Source organism: Myotis nattereri, assembly GCF_964212035.1.
Source record: "Myotis nattereri genome assembly, chromosome: 13".
NCBI classification, from domain to species: Eukaryota; Metazoa; Chordata; class Mammalia; order Chiroptera; family Vespertilionidae; genus Myotis; species Myotis nattereri.
The window spans coordinates 51,267,645-51,283,817 of record NC_138088.1 but is presented as its reverse complement, the minus strand read 5'-3'; the positions used below and the strand labels follow the sequence as shown (position 1 = coordinate 51,283,817).

General features: G+C 49.5%; 1 protein-coding gene across 20 annotated transcripts in view; it reads right to left on the bottom strand.

Annotated features, from left to right (window-relative positions):
* TCF7L2 (transcription factor 7 like 2) overlaps positions 1-15,742 on the bottom strand; it is a 197,184-nt gene extending 181,442 nt beyond the window's left edge. For 10 of the 20 annotated variants that reach the window (XM_081104654.1, XM_081104664.1, XM_081104669.1 and 7 more), the window contains exons 1-4: positions 15,040-15,355; positions 14,701-14,767; positions 14,367-14,491; positions 2,307-2,375 (exon numbers count right to left, since the gene is read on the bottom strand). In XM_081104654.1, the coding sequence (XP_080960780.1) occupies positions 2,307-2,375; positions 14,367-14,491; positions 14,701-14,767; positions 15,040-15,228 (450 nt within the window). In that variant the 5' untranslated portion in view covers positions 15,229-15,355. Of the gene's footprint in view, positions 1-2,306; positions 2,376-14,366; positions 14,492-14,700; positions 14,768-15,039 lie in introns of all 20 variants that reach the window. The other 10 variants (XR_013996738.1, XM_081104672.1, XM_081104673.1 and 7 more) reach the window with 3 other exon arrangements.
* Positions 15,743-16,173: the final 431 nt, after the last annotated feature.

Genomic DNA, 16,173 nt, shown 5'->3' with positions numbered 1-16,173 from the left:
ATTTATTAAGGCTAAACCAGTTTAAGTTTCCAGGAAAGAAAATTCGGCCCTGACCATCGCACGTTGCATTTAAGCCTTATCCTAGAGACCAGAGCCAGGGGACACGGCCGCTCTCCTGCTCACCAGCTCAATGCCACCCTCTTCTCCCACCCCACCTCATGGTTGAGCCGCCATGGGCCTTGGGAACCATTTTTGTGTGTCTGAGGTTTCCTCTTTTTTTCCCTTTGCTTCTTTTGTCCGTCCCCCGTCCCCCCCCCCCCCCCCCCCATTTATCCTTTGATGATCCAACTAGAATTACAGCTAGCTGCCATTGGCGTGGCCTGGTCCTGGTCCGGCGGGGCGGGGGGGGAGGGGGGCACGACACTGAGAGCATGCGGTGCTGGGCCTCTGATAAAACGCCTCTCTGTTTGCCCACATGGGCATCCAGCCTCGGCAAACAGAAGCAGGGCAGAACAATACTACCTGTTCATGGAGGAAGAGTGATGGTTTCAGTCCTCCAAACAATGAGCTCTGTAATTTACTCCATCTTCCTCCTGAGAAAGGGCTTCCCATGGCCCGCGCGGTGCCAGGTGGTTTGGAGAAAAGACGAGCTGCCCGGCCTAACAAGGGCCGCTTCAGCAGGGTGTAAAGACACAACAGCTGGTCTGGTCTCGGCTGGTCTCCCAGTGCCATGGCCCCAGCCAGCCTTTCCACACCAAGATAGGGATCACTACGCTATTCAGTCTCCACCATTCCCACACCCCGGGCAACAGGCTCTGCCAGCGCGCCCCGAGATGTCGTAGGCCCCAGGACACCGCTCAGCCCTCCATTCATTGGGAGTCCGGGTTTGGGCATGTTCTCTAGCCAAACCCCGAGTCTACACCAGCTTCTGGGAGCGAGGCTCACTGTGCCATTAAATCAAGAGGGACAAGGGTCCACCAGAGGTGTGCCAGCAAGAACAACTGGAGGCCCAACTGAAGACACCAGTCCTGAAAATATCTGGGGGTTGGGAGGGTAAAACCAAGGTCCCACCTTCCCCTCAAATACACACACAGATCAGCCAGCACAACTTCAGAATAGAAATATTTTTAAAATCAGTTACCGTCACCTTGAAATGGGTACAAAAATATTAGGGATCCACCAAATAAAAATGCCTGCTGAGTCACAGCTTCCCCTGGTGGTATGGTGCACAAGTTGGGGGGCGGGGGGCAAAGGGCTACTTGAAAGTCTTACCCAGGAAGATGCAGATGTGAAGTGGCAGAGACACACAGATGCCATGCGGCTGCAGTTCCCGGAGACCCCATGCCCATACCCCCCAAGTTATCAGCAAGGGTAACTACAAGACAGGGAACGCTGGGACAAGTAAATCATTCAACCCACCGACAGCGACTTCTGAGAAGAGAAGACCCCAGGGCCAGACTTGCACACAACAACGACCGGTGTCAAAGCCTCCTTCAAAGGGTTAAACTAGAAGACCCAAGGAGGTTCAGCCCCATCAGTTACACCAGGAGGCCCATCCATCCTGGCAAAGCCAGGCCAGGCCAGGCCAGGCCAGACAGACAGACGAAAATCGTATTAGTCTGCTCTCGCTCCACAACCGCATTCTGCTGGCATCAGTTCAGCTCGGAGTCTATATTAGTTCATGATTTGTTTAGCCTTTGGATTTAAGAGAATGGAAGTACTACGTGAGCAGGAAACAGGACACTCATCAGAAGCTGGGATCTGTCGCCTTTCCCTTCCAGCACGGTTAGTGTCATATATCAACAGGCCCAGGAGAAATCAACATTTCAGGACAATCAGGTCAAAAGTGATATTCTTAGCACCACTTAACATGATTTTGATCCACCGGAACAACTCTCTGGCTGTCACACCGCCTCCTCTCCCATCTCCCCCCTTCACTCCTGCTGGTCACTTTCTGTCGCCTCTTTTTACTCCCAGTTTAAGACCCCTCCCTAAGCAAAACACAGTAGCCAAGCCGGGGTCTGTGTGCCCATTATGCCTGAACAAGAGGCTCTTCACACAAAAACACAGGCTGCTCTCTCTTCCCATATCTTCAAATCATTTCAGCAGCACATCTTCTGCTCTTGTTTATTCTTTGCTTCCTACCTCCCCCAATCAACCACCACCACCGCCGCCATCACCACCATCGTCATGACCACCACCGTCATCACCACCATCATCACTACCATCACCATCATCGTCATTGCCATCATCATCATCATCATCATCATCATCATCATCTAGGTTGAGGGAAGGGGGAGAGAATGAAAGACACAAGAGACCTACACATTGACAATTCAAGCTTCAGGATCTGTTGCATTTCCTACCTGAATTGCAATCTGGTGTTCAATCGTTTTGTACGCAGAGTAATGCGTGCTCCCGGACTGAAAATGGAGCTGTAGAAAGAAACCAAATCAAAGCGTTCTGCTTATGTCACAAACTACAAGGAAACATCTTAAGCAGTTTATGAATAGCAGACAAACCTTCCTAGATTGAACTGCAGCATTGGCATTCAATCGAGACCCGTGTATTTTATTTGTTGCTATGGATAAGATGATCATTAATAATCTAAGGTAAATTTAAAAAAAAAAAAAAAAGCCCTATTCAATAAGCAAAAAGGAAGTAGGGGGAGGGGGCCAGGAGTGAGAATCAGTAACATGAAAAGGGAAGGGACGGACGCCCATTTAGACATAAGAAGCCAGTGTGCTGAGCAGGATGCTGCAGAAAAATGAACTGTGCTGCACAGGTCATCGGCATTGCAACATGTAGGCCAGAGGCAGAGCGTGGGAGAGGAAGGGTTATGAGAAGCCACAAGACCCGCCACAGGTAGACAAGCCCCCGCGGTGCTAATGACTGGGCTCTAACTCCTTGCAAACTCAAGTCTATTCTGGGGAAAACAAATGTGTCAGGCAGAATCCAGGGGCCACCGCAGGCCTCGCACAGCACATTCTTTCACAATGACTAAGCTATGTGGCCCCGGACAGCTCCGGAGAGCCCGCACTCCAGGTATCCCCACTTCCCCAGAGAGGGAGCCGACCACTGTCAAACGGCCACCAAGCTTTCTGAAGGAAGACCACTTGGTGGCCCGTGAGTGAATGTTCACCTAGGCCAGCGGTCGGCAAACGGCGGCTCGCGAGCCACACGCGGCTCTTTGGCCCCTTGAGTGTGGCCACGAAGTTTCAATCGCACTGTACGTGCGCGCCCGCACGTGGTACTTTGTGGAAGAGCCAGTCAAGGGGCCGCAGTTTGCCGACCACTGACCTTGACCCTGCACAGGAAAGTCCTGGCGTCTCTCCCGGGTCTTCCCCTCGGAAACCCTACCGTTTCCCCATCGAAGTGTGCATCCCCACAGAGAAAGGACTACCCCGATTCCTCACCAAATTCCTTCTTTCCCAAATAGCACCTGTTAATCTTGGAACCCTACCAATTGGGAAAACAAACACCACCCGATTTCCTTTATAAACACTACAACGATCTCTACAGAATCTCAACAGTATCTGAAAATGCATTTCAATTTGCCATTTACACACAAATGGTGAAGAATCGGATGGTCCTAAGAAATTGCTGCCCATCCCCCCTCACAGCAATAGGCCTAGTGGTGTTTCCAAACAGGGATCGGTGTGACTCTAACATACTATCGCTACCACTGCTACTAACTATTACTATTACCATTATCGGAACACTCTGTTTAGCCACATGTAACCTAGCCTGCAAGCGTTCTAGACTCAATTAGTTTATATCTTCCTCCCTGCCCCCAAAAAACTATTCAGTCCGTAAATAACAGGAGGAGGGGGAACGGAAAGGGGGTTTCACATAAGAACTTCTGACCCAACTCAAAATAAACAGAACACAGTAGCAATCACATTTTAAAAAACAGTCTAAAGCTATATTGCCCGTGACATAAGGTTGTAAGTTCCCATTTCTGGTTCTGAGAGCATTTTATCTGTCACAAATAAACAAAAATACTGCCTGGATCTATTAAGAGTCTGCTTGCCCCAGATCACAGTATTAATCAAAGTTAAAAGGGGGCACAAGAAAGGTGGGCCCAACAAAAGCATTTTCTCACCTGTCAAGGCAGAGTAATGAACCACACTCCCTGAAACAAGCCAGGATGAATGCTGAAGATATGCCCCCCAACGCACACAGCCCCCACACAGACTCAGAAGCAGGTCATCCAAAGTGGACTGCTGCAAAAGAAGGATGAATTTGCACCCTTTGCCCCGCTCTCCCCCCGCCCCCGTCCTTTTTTGTGAAAACTGCCAGTCAGTAAGCGGAGATTGCACTAATTACTGTGACAATGCTGCGTCGTGTTAAAACAACTTTTGTTAAAAACAACTTTTGTGCACGAGACAGGTTGCTCTGCGAGTTTGGAATTCTTGGCTGGAGAGCAGCTCTTGTCGGAGAGGGGGTGTTCTTCTAAGTGGAGAAGGCAACACTAACAACGTGTCCCCCTTTTCAGCGGGTTTTCTTCTCCTCTTTTCCTACGGCCTGCTTCAGAGCTTAATGGAAACTTGTCCAAGCTTTGCTTCCCACAGACCCTGCGGAGCCCTAGGCAATCTGTACTCAGGGTAACCACAGGAATCTTATATTGTCAATTAAAATTGAATGGACACCTGATAACTAAGTACAGGGTCGTGGAAACAAAATTTCATATAATCACAGCCCTGTGAATACATTAATGAAACTGTGGCTAATCCAAATTCAATTTTCACTTGTCGGGTTCCAGTCTTAATCCTGGCGTTCATCACCACCCAAACAACAATGCAACCCAGAGAGGAAGCTGCAATTAAAACAGTAAAGGTGCAGCTGCCGGTCCTGACGACTCTGGTAGGACCAAGTTAATTTAACCTTCACGCACACACCATCCTAGCACCCCCAAGCAATGTCACTTCCCTCCTCAGGTGTCCAGACACATAGTATAACCTGGACCAGCTCATCAATACCCACAGCACAAGCTCCATGCGTATTCCCTCCCAGCCAGTGACCACGGTGTTGGAGGGATTTCGAGCTCGACTTCCTCCAGCTACAGCGACGAAGTCTTCACCATTTTCTTGGTTCCCCTTTGGGCTTCCAGCCCTTCTTTTCCCCAATAATCCCCTTTCTAAAACACATTTCAAACTGCTTTTTCCTTCCCTGTAAAACACACAGATGCCTTGTTCGTTATGGTCTAGCTTTTTAAGACAAAGATAAAATACAAGGACTCTGTAAAGCCTGTGCATTCTAAACTGCAACATGCCTGCATTTATATCTCTGTAAAAAAGCTATAAGGCAGGAGAGAACAAGAGATGGCTGGCTCTCTGCTTTTTTTTTTTTTGGAAGAGATGGGGAGGTTGCAAGATCCAGGACAATACACAGGGCTCTCTAAGGCTTATCTGGGCTTAAGACCCAGGTTCCCATAATCCTCGACTCTTGGGACCGCCCTGCTGTTGGTCACCTGCAGCACTGACGTCACTTCCTCTCCCAGCCACTGTGGCTGTTGTACCCTGGGCATGCAGCAGGCCCTCAGTGGGGTGCCTCCCTCCCAGGGGTGCCACCAAATGAGAACTCCAAGGTACTTTCCAATTAATTTCTTCCCGTAAAACTCTCACAAAATAGACCTCCCCTTCCGGTGTGTTTGTTTACAGGGGCCAAGCCCACCCACCCATTCTCACACCCGAGGGTGACCTGGCCCTCACTTGTCCTGAGGAAGCGCCAGGAAGAGGTGGCTGTGCCCAGCACAGGGGTGCCCCATTCGCCAGCAACTGGAAAACCAACATCTTACGGTTAACGGCTCCCCTGATGATTAGCATCTCTTGATTTCCCTCATTTTATTCCTCATCACCACTACTGGCCCTAAATGTGATGTCTCAGATACAAGCCGTCAGAGAGGAGAGCAATGGGCTTTTACAACCTCAAAGGTGACTTAAAAAAAATCATACCCTATGTTGGATTTTCCAGCTCCAGTTAAACTTCCAATGTGGTGAAGATCCCTTTTCGATGCCTGTTCATTCCACTAAATGGGGAAGAGGTGGGGCATTTGCTTTATGTTCAGCTTCATGAATCACTTGACTTTCTATTTTATTAAAAAAAATAATAATAAATCCAGATTCATTTCCTGCAAAGTTTTGGTTTTGGAGGTCTTTTGGTCCACTTCCTTCCTTTTTACCCTGTAGCTACCATCATCAGCCACTTGACGTTTAATTCCCATGCCATTCGCGTAAAAGACAGAGCAGTTTTTTAAAGTAACGATAACAATACTATCTAAGGCTTTTCCTTACATCATCAGTCACTTTCAGGACAGGAACAGCACAGCACCCCTCTGTGGGGAGGCTCTTACATTTAATGGGAAGTGAACTTCTGGCCAGGACTCTGGGCTCCTGCCTGCCCTTTTAAAAAGTGTCCAGGGGGCCTCTGACTTCCCCTTGGGGAGGCAAAACCAGCTCTGACTGGTAGCTACGTGGGCTTCAGCATTCCTGCACAGATCCAGCCGCTGAACACTTACTCCATCCTAAAACAACAGCTTAAACAAAGGCACCCCCTTTTCACTTCCTGGCATTCTCCAGAAGTCCTGCTGCAACAAAACGCAGGCCTTCAGACAGAACAGCCTCTCCCACTGTCTCCCATGTTCCACCAAATGTCTATTTACCCTCATTAATTTTTTTTTTCTTTTCTTTTTCCTCAACCTGAAACCATCAGCTATGAGTCAGAGAGCGATCATTAACTTTTACAGCTTCCACACACATCCACCTACTCACATTTGGGGAAAGAAGTATTGACTTGCAACATTGCCTGAGACCAAAATCCTGTAAGAAGAAAAAAAAAGGGAAAAAATTGCTTCAAGAAAGTTACATCTATAGGTCTGTGGGGGGATGCTACACGTTCGGTTTTTTTCCACTTTGTGCTGCAATCTCTTGCAAAATTAAAAAAGAAAATAAAAAAGAAACGTTGAAGTTGAACTTTGGGGATGGTGATCGGCATTTCTGGGTTGATTTTTGAGGAAAAACTAGCTGATTTTCTTTACACATTAAAACAAAGTTCTTAAACTGCTTGGGGGCTGGAGGGGGGTAAGATATAAAGTGAATCAACTTTCCTGCTTCTGAACAAAACACATTTCTAGCCCACAAAAGCACCCAGGCTCACGTGCTGAGCCATGTTCCTCACACAGCATTTTCACGGAAAGTTGCTAGCTTCACTAACACTCTTTAAATGATGCCCCCATCATTACTCCACTTAGCAGTCACAGTGCTGCAACTCATAACGAATTAATTTGCATTAATGTGGGTTTCATGTGTCCTTCCCTGGGTATGCCATTGTGATTCAGGCTTAATAAAACTGACACGACAATAACATAGTGCCTTTTATTTCACTTTCTAAAACAAACCAACCCCACCCCAAGACCCACACAAATCCTCCCGATTTTTTAAGCATTTTACTCATATATTTAGTACATCATAATTGGCCCAGCACGCGGGAACCTAGTTATCTTCTCAGTAAATATTTATAGCATCACTTCTTTCCCATTCATTCTGCATTTTCTTAGAGAATCTCACTGTAGCCTACATCTGCAATTCATTGACTTTACAATTTACCACATGTTGGGATGGGAGAGGTCTTAGCTCCATTTGAATCACTACACAAATATGCAAGTGATTTATCGGTTTCAAACTGGAGACTGCAAGAGAAGGACTCCACTTTTCCTGAACATTACTTCTTCTGGCAGGCCATGAACAATTACAGTTCGTACTAATTAAGCTCTGTAAATGTGCTGTGCCCTGCTAATGCCTACCAGGCCTCAAATTTATTTTCATGATGCCAAACTTTAGTGAGCAATTTTAACTCCTTCGGAGCTGATCCCACTAATACCCATTCCCCTTCCCTCTGTAGACCAAACCGTTTGGGGCTACTTCACGCCAAAAAAAAAAAAAAAAAAAAAAAAGAAAAAAAGAATAAAGTATAACGGGCTGAATTACCAGCCAGAAATCAGATGTGCCTTAGGAAGGAAAAGCTATCCTGGGAAAACCTAAGAACACCAGGTCTGATAACCCGTTCAAAGATCCCACAGCCCCATCTTTGTAATGAGCTGTTAAGGGATTCATATCTGTCCCTGAGGGCTAGTAAGTTTCTGCATTCCATTGATTAGCAAATAAAACCTTTCAGCCTGGGTCTTTAAGTTGGGGCTGGATAGAGAGAAGGATCCGGCCAGAAAAGATGGAACCAACAGCCCGCCCTCAACGGTTTCCCACACACCTCAGAACCCCATTCCCCTTTAGCATGTGGTCAGCCTGCAACACACACACACACAGCCCACTTTTAAAAAACAAATTAAAATCGGCAAAATAATTGGCCTTGGAGGCCTCACACCGGGGTTTAGACCACAAATGCCCCACCCCCAGATCACAATAACTGATATGAAACCTATCTGTTGCCACATCCTCACTTTGGGTGAGGAGTGGATTGGAACCAGTCTCAGCTGAGCAAGCGAGCTAGTTTGAAACAGCAAGCACCGCCCCCCGCCCCCCCCCCCATCCGGCATGGTCCTCGCACCTCTCCTAAGAAACTTCGAATCCCGTTTCCTTCAAGCCATTCCCCAAGCCCAAATCTGTGCCCCATCTTCTACTTTTCTAATCTTAGTCCAGCATCTATGCTGCCTCCCTGGGCTACATTTCTGTGTACCTTTCCCAAATGCGAGGCTTTCCTTCCCAGCCCCAACATAACCCTGCATTGTTTCTCTCATCTATTAATGTCCTTAAATCGACTCTCCTCTCCCTCACTTTTTTTTCAAACCCCCCCCCCCCGTTAACCAGTGCACTATGCAATGTGTGTATTTTCCCTTCCAGCTCAGTGGAACATCATATAAATTACAGAGCAGTCTCCCCTATTCGGTTTCTGTAAGTATTCTGGGAAATATGCACTATAGAGGCAACATAGACTTTAAAAAAAAAAAAAAAAGGAAAAAGGGAGAAACCAGAAGGAAAAAGATGCAAACACCTAGAGCAACTTTGCTTTTGAAAAAGGCATTTTGTGCAGAGCCCCCCATTGAATTTCCATGCCTGAAAGTGCTCTTTATAAATGTGTATAACAATAGCCTAGAGGAAAACTACAAGTCAGCTGCCAAAGGAGGGGGTGTCGGCCTCAGTCAGCTCAGATTGCAGGGGTGGGGGTCACAGGAGGGGGGAGGGCAGCATTGGCGATGGGCTTTCCCTCGCCACCCCCCCCCATCTCATTGCTTATAATTAGTGAGAGAAATTTGAGCTACTGCCAATGTCTGCGGACCTTGAATATTATAAGGCCAACGTGGCGTCAAATATCTTAACATTCATAAGTGTTATGGGCTGTAAATAAAGCCTGTGGATTTATGACCCGGTGGCGCTTGCCAGCAAAGGACTGGGGCACATTTCTTTCAGCAGACCTGTCGAGGTGCAAGTTTGCCTTTGGTTGTAAAATTAACCATTTCCTTCACAAATGTGCTCAATTATAAGTCAGAGCTGAAGATTTACTTACACGGTTGCCAATACTCACTCCCAGAAGAAACTCGGGACGTCCCCCCCCCCCATCCCACCCCCCTGCGAAAATAAAAGCCTCCAGAATCTAATTGACCCCCCCACACCCCGCCTTCTCAAAACTTCTGTACTGTGTCACCTCTAAACAGTTATAAATGCGGTTAAAGATATTATCTAATTCCACTTACCAAGACTAAAAAGCTTACAACCTACTTCCTTGGAAAGTGCTTATTTATTTGGCAAGTCTATGGTTTAAAAAAAAAAAAAAACCAACAAGTAAATCACTCCTGGCCTGCAGTCTCATCCCTTCCCCCAGTATAATGTCGTCTACTTCCTGTGCAAGGGAGAGCCTTTGCTAAATCCAGGTTGTCTCATGCTTAACTGCCAATAAACCAACTTCCACATAACTTCCAGACAGCTGGGGGAACGGTCCTCGGGAGCCTTAGTCACGGTCCAGAAACACGCGTCCGCACAAAAATTTGCAGCTGTCCTTTCTCTCCAGTGCGTTTTTAATGTGATTCGGGGGCCCCTCCTGTGAAGCATCTGACAAAATGTGCAATCTTCCTGGGTACCTCCTGGCTGGCCCGGGGTGCTTGTGAGGGATTTCCCAGCCCAGAATTCCAGCACATTTTGCAGGCACACGGGCACCTCATGGGATGGAGAGGGGCATTCAAACCCTGGAACGACGTGTACGGTCACCTTTAAAGGCACAGCCTCTGCTGCAACTATTAAAATGCGAGTTTTCTAAAGCAAGTATTTTTTTGCGCTGCTCACAGAACAGCCTTCTTGATCTGCCAACACGCGGGCACCTTCCTGGAACTTTTTCACAGCTTGCTAAGAAACAGAAAGCTGACCAGCTTCCAGCGGGGACTCCAAGTGAAATCCGCATCAGGAAAATTCAAATCAGCGTGCAAAACTCCTCAGCAAGAACCGGGATTGTCTGCCTCTAAATCTTTTCTCAGTCAGATAGGGGGCATCCGTGAAAGCTACATCCCTTTAGCCGTCAAGTTTCCAAAAACACTTCTTCCAAAAGAAGCACTTTAGGCTCCCGGCTGCCGAATAGTTTTGTTTCTGGGGTTTCAGAAAGCTTTAAATTCAACAAACGGCAAAGCGCTGGCATATTAAATTTATAATCATTAAAATATGACTTACTGGGTGAGTGTTGAACCCATAATCCATACTGCAGACATTAAACCCCAACCTATAAAGATTAGCACAGAATTAATACTGTGGCAGGCAGATTGAAATCTAAACATGTTCCCCATAAATATTTCGGAAGGAGATGAAAAACAATTAGCATAAATACCAAAGAAGGGCAAGACCACCTGTTCTTTTTCAGGGTGATAAGCATTTTATTGTTCTCTATTTAAAATGTAATGACCTGTGTAATTACAGTAATATTACATTGTTATGTAGGGGCTTGGAATGTCACACTTTGAAAAGTGTTGTCAAAACAATCCGGGATGCAGGTGGGGGGTGGGAGGACAACAGGGACGGACTACCATTAACCCTTCACACTCCAAGGTCTAGCTCTTTTGTATTAGAAAGGATTATGTTGTTTGAATGAGGAGAAAACATCCATTTTTCACCAGGCAGAAAGAGAAGTTGCCGGCTACACAGAACCCCAGTGAATAGGCCCCTCTTGGTTTCCTTTAAATGCCCAATTCCAAGTTCAAAAATGAATTCAAGATGCTGCTTATTTATTTGTGCAATCTAGTAGCAAACAGCTCCGTGGAAAAGCAAGTAACTTCGGATAAAAGATGCAAGAAGTCTAACAATCAAAAAGCAATTTCAAACCTACCTAGAATTTCGACCACACCACATTCCCACTTCTGGCTTGGCAGGAGGGAATAAGAAAGCAAAATGCAACACTACTTTTTTCCTATCCATTTTAACATGGTTAACAGTATTCGTATCTTTAACAGACAAATGTTACCACAATTCTAATATTTGCAGGTCTATCAGTTCCCATCTATTTAACTAGACCTCTCTCCTTAATGTGTTTTTGTATTCAAATCTGTCTCTTAAAAAGCTGTTCCTATTACTGTATCAAAGACTAAATTAATGTTATGCAGAAATCTTTGTCGTTTTAAAATAAAATTATTACTATCAAGCTTTATAGCGTCTTCGGCAATTAAAGCATTATTCTTGAGATAATGTATTATTCATCATAAGTTGATTCATTGATACTCCTTACTTCTTTACATTCTTAAATAGAAATGCAGAAATCAGGGATCGAAAGAGTTGGCTTTTCAAAGGATGCAGCTGCTTTACAGGTACCTGATAGGCAACAGAAAATGTCGCAAAAACACGACTAACAAGGAGGGTCGGATATGAATTAAGCATACAGCTAATTTGTCTTTACACCTTGCCCTCCCAAACACCCTCTATGAAGCACTAAGAATTTCAGATAGGCATGAAAAGACCGCTGTCTCGCCTATAGATTCCTCCGGCAGCTGTATCAAATCTGGAATTGCAAGCTGGCCCCTCTGATGGAAGACGTCAGGAGTGACACACAACAGCCTCTCGTCCTCATTTCCATTGCTCTGCTAACCGGCCTAAATAAATAACTTTAATTTCGGAGCACAAAATCTAACCCAGGTAACAGAGAGGAAGGCGGAAGGGGCAGTGCACACGCAGATGTCAGTTGGTGTTTGACATGCAAATACTGAAAACTGCCTACTGAGTTCAGAAATGTCTTCTCAGCCTCAATCTGATGTCACAGCACAAGGCCACCCGCTAGGTCCGCAATTAACAGAACTAGACTCCGTCTATTCCTATAACGCCCACAAAGGGGACCGATGGTTGGGAGCCTTCCCTTTCGCACCAGGAAATCATTTCTTTGCCTCCAACAATTTCCCTGCTTCCTAATGACAGCCCAACACCACTGCTCAAGTTTTCGGAGATAGTATGGCGAGACGGCCAGCCCTCACAGCCAGGGAGTTTGCAAAGAGTCAAGAAAGCCAGCAAGTCTGCCGTCCGAGCTTAATATTCAGATGGCCTTTCAGATGGCCAAGTGGATTTTAAAATAATACCGTGGTAGGGGGAGGGGAGGGGAGGAAGACATTCTCATGGTGACTTTGGAATGTTGCTTGGTCGGGTTGGTGAGTACACAAACCATCCGATTGTGAGCAGCAAGCTCTTGCCCTCGAGCTCCCAAGAAAAATACAACCAAGCCGGGCTGTGCTTCCCCCCAAGGCCGGGCCCCTGCAGCCTGAAAGCGCTGGCCCTGCAGGAAGAGGTCGGCTGAGCCGCTCTCCCAGCTTCCCAAGCATGCAGAAGCCGGAGCGCCGGGGAGGGGGAATAATTATTTCTCTTTCCTAGCCATAAAAAAATGATCGGTCTAGCATGCCCTTACCATTTTTGCCAGGGCCCAAGAAACAAGTCAAACCTGATAGTTAATATTTTAATGCTTAAAAACACTTGTAGATCTGATCGACTCCCGGCCGGCAAGCCCTAGGGTCATTAGCATCGAATCCATGCCTGTTAAACAGTGGGTGCATTATTTCAAATAGCTATCTCCAGTTACCGAAAAAGAAAAAACAAAAGTACTGTGTGTGTAAATAAGGGGGGGGGGGGTACCCAAACCAGAGAAGGTGCAAATGACAATTCCGGAAAACCCGGCACAAATGGCTACAGACTGCGGCTAGGGATTTTCAATCCAGGCTTTTTAGCGGGTGGGGGGAGGGGGTTCAGGGCAAGGGCAGGGGGCATAGGCCAGTCCGGGAAGGGGGTGAGCCTTATTAACGAATGTCAGCGGTGGGCAACACAGCCTACGGGAAGCGGCCAGGAGCCTGGCACCCCGAGCAGCTCTAGGGCCTCCAAAGTTGGGAGGCCCACGGTCAGCAGCCCACTCCCTTGAAGGAGAGGCGCCCTGGGCTGCCCCTTTGCACCTTGGGCCCGCAGACCCTGGTGTCTGCCTCCCCTTCCCCAGGGCTCACTGAGCTGGCAAGCGCAGACCCCGCTCTAAGCTCCAAGGCACCAAAATTCCCTAGAAACACAAGTCGGCTCGGAGGAGGCCATCCCGGCTGCCCACAAACCCAGAACCCCGGCCGCAGGGGCCTCCCCACCCCGCGCAGGCCGGGGGAGCCCGCGGCGGCCAGCGCGCCGGGAAGCCGAGCCCGCCAAGGCGCCCAGGGCGCTCGCGGCCCTGCGGGGTGGCCAAAGGAGAGCAAGCCCAGAGGCCCCAAGTTTGCAGTGGGACCAGTCTGGCAAGCATGACCTTCCAGGGCAAAGGGGGAGGAGGGCTAAGAGCCGGTGATCAACACTAGAAAGCTAAATAAATAAGCGGCCGAAAGAGAAAGCCCAGGCGCCGCTCCACGGCCTCGGGCTCCGCGCGCGCTCGCTCGCTGGTTTTCAGGTCCAACACCTGGAGGACAATCCACTCTCTACCCCGCGCGTCGGGCGCAGCCCAGTCCCTGAGTCCCCGAGTCCCCGGCAGCGGCAGCCAAGGGGTTAACCCGGGAAAGCCCAAGACGCCACAGAAGAGGGAAGGAAAAGAGAGAGAGAGAGAGGAGAGAGAAAAGAAAGAGCCACACAGTCATCTTCCCAGGGTGAAGAAACAAACACCACCGAAGGGGGAGGGGGCAATCAGAGCGCAAAAAAAAAATACTTCTTCTGATTCCCCCCCTCCCCAACAAAGCCCTGCTTGGACAGAAAGGTCTCCCCAACATCACGAGGCAGCAAACTGAAAGCAAGAACATGGCGAAGTGCAAACAAATCCAGTCCACAAAAGGCAGAAAAGTTTGGAGAGTTTCGGGCGGCCTGGGCCACGGGCGGGGGAGGGGAGGCGGGGAGAGGAGGAGGCGGGGAGGGGGGAGGGGAGGGGAAGGAGGGGGCAGGGTAGAGGCCGCATGCGGGGCCGGGCGGGCGGGCTGCGGGCGGGGGCCGGGCGCTGGAGGCACTTACGGTTCGGGCGGTGGGCGAGAGCGATCCGTTGGGGAGGTAGGGGCTCGTCAGGTCGGGGATCATGATGAAGGGGTAGCCGGGATACGGTGGCCCCTTAAAGAGCCCTCCATCTTGCCTCTTGGCCGCTAACATGGCGGGGCGGCGAGGGGACGGCGGCGGCCGCGCGGAGCGGGAGAGAGCGGGGAGAAACTTTTTAGAGCGCGGCCCCGGGGCCCGGGCGCCCCGGCCGGGCCGGCGCCAAGCCGGGCCGAGCGGGGCGCGGGGCCCGGGCGCGCGGGGCGGCGGGCCCGGGGGGCAGCCCCGGGCGGCTGCGGGGCGCGCGGGGCGTACTCACCTTCTTCCAAACTTTCCCGGGATTTATCTCGGAAACTTTCGGAGCGAGGCGGAGGCCGTCTTTCCGCCTTCCCGGAGGGATGGAGGTGGGGAGGGCGAGGGGCAAACGCCACGCATAAGGGGGGAGAGACAGAACCGGCGGGGTGGGGGGTTCGGGGGGGAGAGAAAAACAGGGTTACAAGTTTTCGCCATGGTGGCACCGCGCGCACACGCCGCCCGCCCGGCCGGCCCCGCGGCGCCCCGCCGCCGCCCCCAGCCCCGATTTCTCCCCTGGAAGCAACGTTTGCCAAACCCAGGAAACAGATTAAAACACCCCACCAGCCCGAGGGGCTTTTCCTACCTCGGAATCGGAAGAGCTGTTTTGATTCGTTTCTGATTCATTGACTAGAGACGACTTGACATCAGCTAAATCCCTCTCTGCCGAGGAGTTCTCCGAGCTCTTCTCCTCCTGCTCGCCCTCGTCTTTGAAGGAAATCAGTTCGTCGTTGGCGCCTAGGTCATCTCCTCCACCGCCGTTCAGCTGCGGCATTTTTTTTCACCCACCAGCAGCAATTTTGGAAGAAAAATGAAGGAGGAAGAAAAGCAAAAAAAAAAAAAAAAATACCCCCAAAAAGTTTTGTTCCCCCCTCCAAAAAAATATTGCAAGAAAAAGACGAGTCCAAGGTGAACTTTTTTTTCAGCTTTGGGGTCTTTTTCTCCTGGGGAGGGGAAAGAGGGAGGAGGGGAGGGGAAGGGGGGGGAGATCTTCTGCACGCGTGAGTTTGGGTTTCTTTTTTCTCTCGTTCCCCGGGATCCGATCAATGTGCAAAAAAAATAATAAATAAAAAAGGGGGGTAAAAAAAAAAAAAAAACCACCAACAACAACAAGAAGTCAGATATAAAGAGCAAAGGGGGGGGAAGCCGAAGATACAGGAGGAGCTCGTGCCGCTCGAATTTGAGTGAGTTGAAGTTAGACTGAGAGCTTTTCAGTTCAAAGGCGGCGCTGATTGACAGATAGAAAAAGGGGATCGAAATCCGGAGGAACGGAGTAGTCTGGGAGCGGAGATTATTGACAGGGCGAGAGGAACACACTCGCTTAATGAGATGCCGGGGGGCGGGGCCGTGCGGGTGACGTGTGCATAAATAAACAGGCGGGGTGGGCGGGGCGGGGGCGGCCAACAATGATCCTTTCGGGCGCCGGGAGCGGGAGGAGGAGGGGGCGGGGGCGGAGCGGGGGAGGGAGGAGTGCGTGTGCAGGGGAGGAGGCCTGCGCGGGGCGTGCGACCCCGGGAGTCCGGGCGAGGGGACGGGGACTCGCTCCGGGTAGGGGGTGGCTTCTTCGACAAGACAATGCGGGGTGGGAGAGGAGGGGAAGGGGGTGGCGACCGAGTCAGGAATCCGAGCCCAGGAAGGCGGAAGGAAAGCCCACTGGGGGGGCGGGGATGGGGAGAGGCCCAGAAAAAAAGTGCAGTTTAGAAATATTAGAAATAAGTCT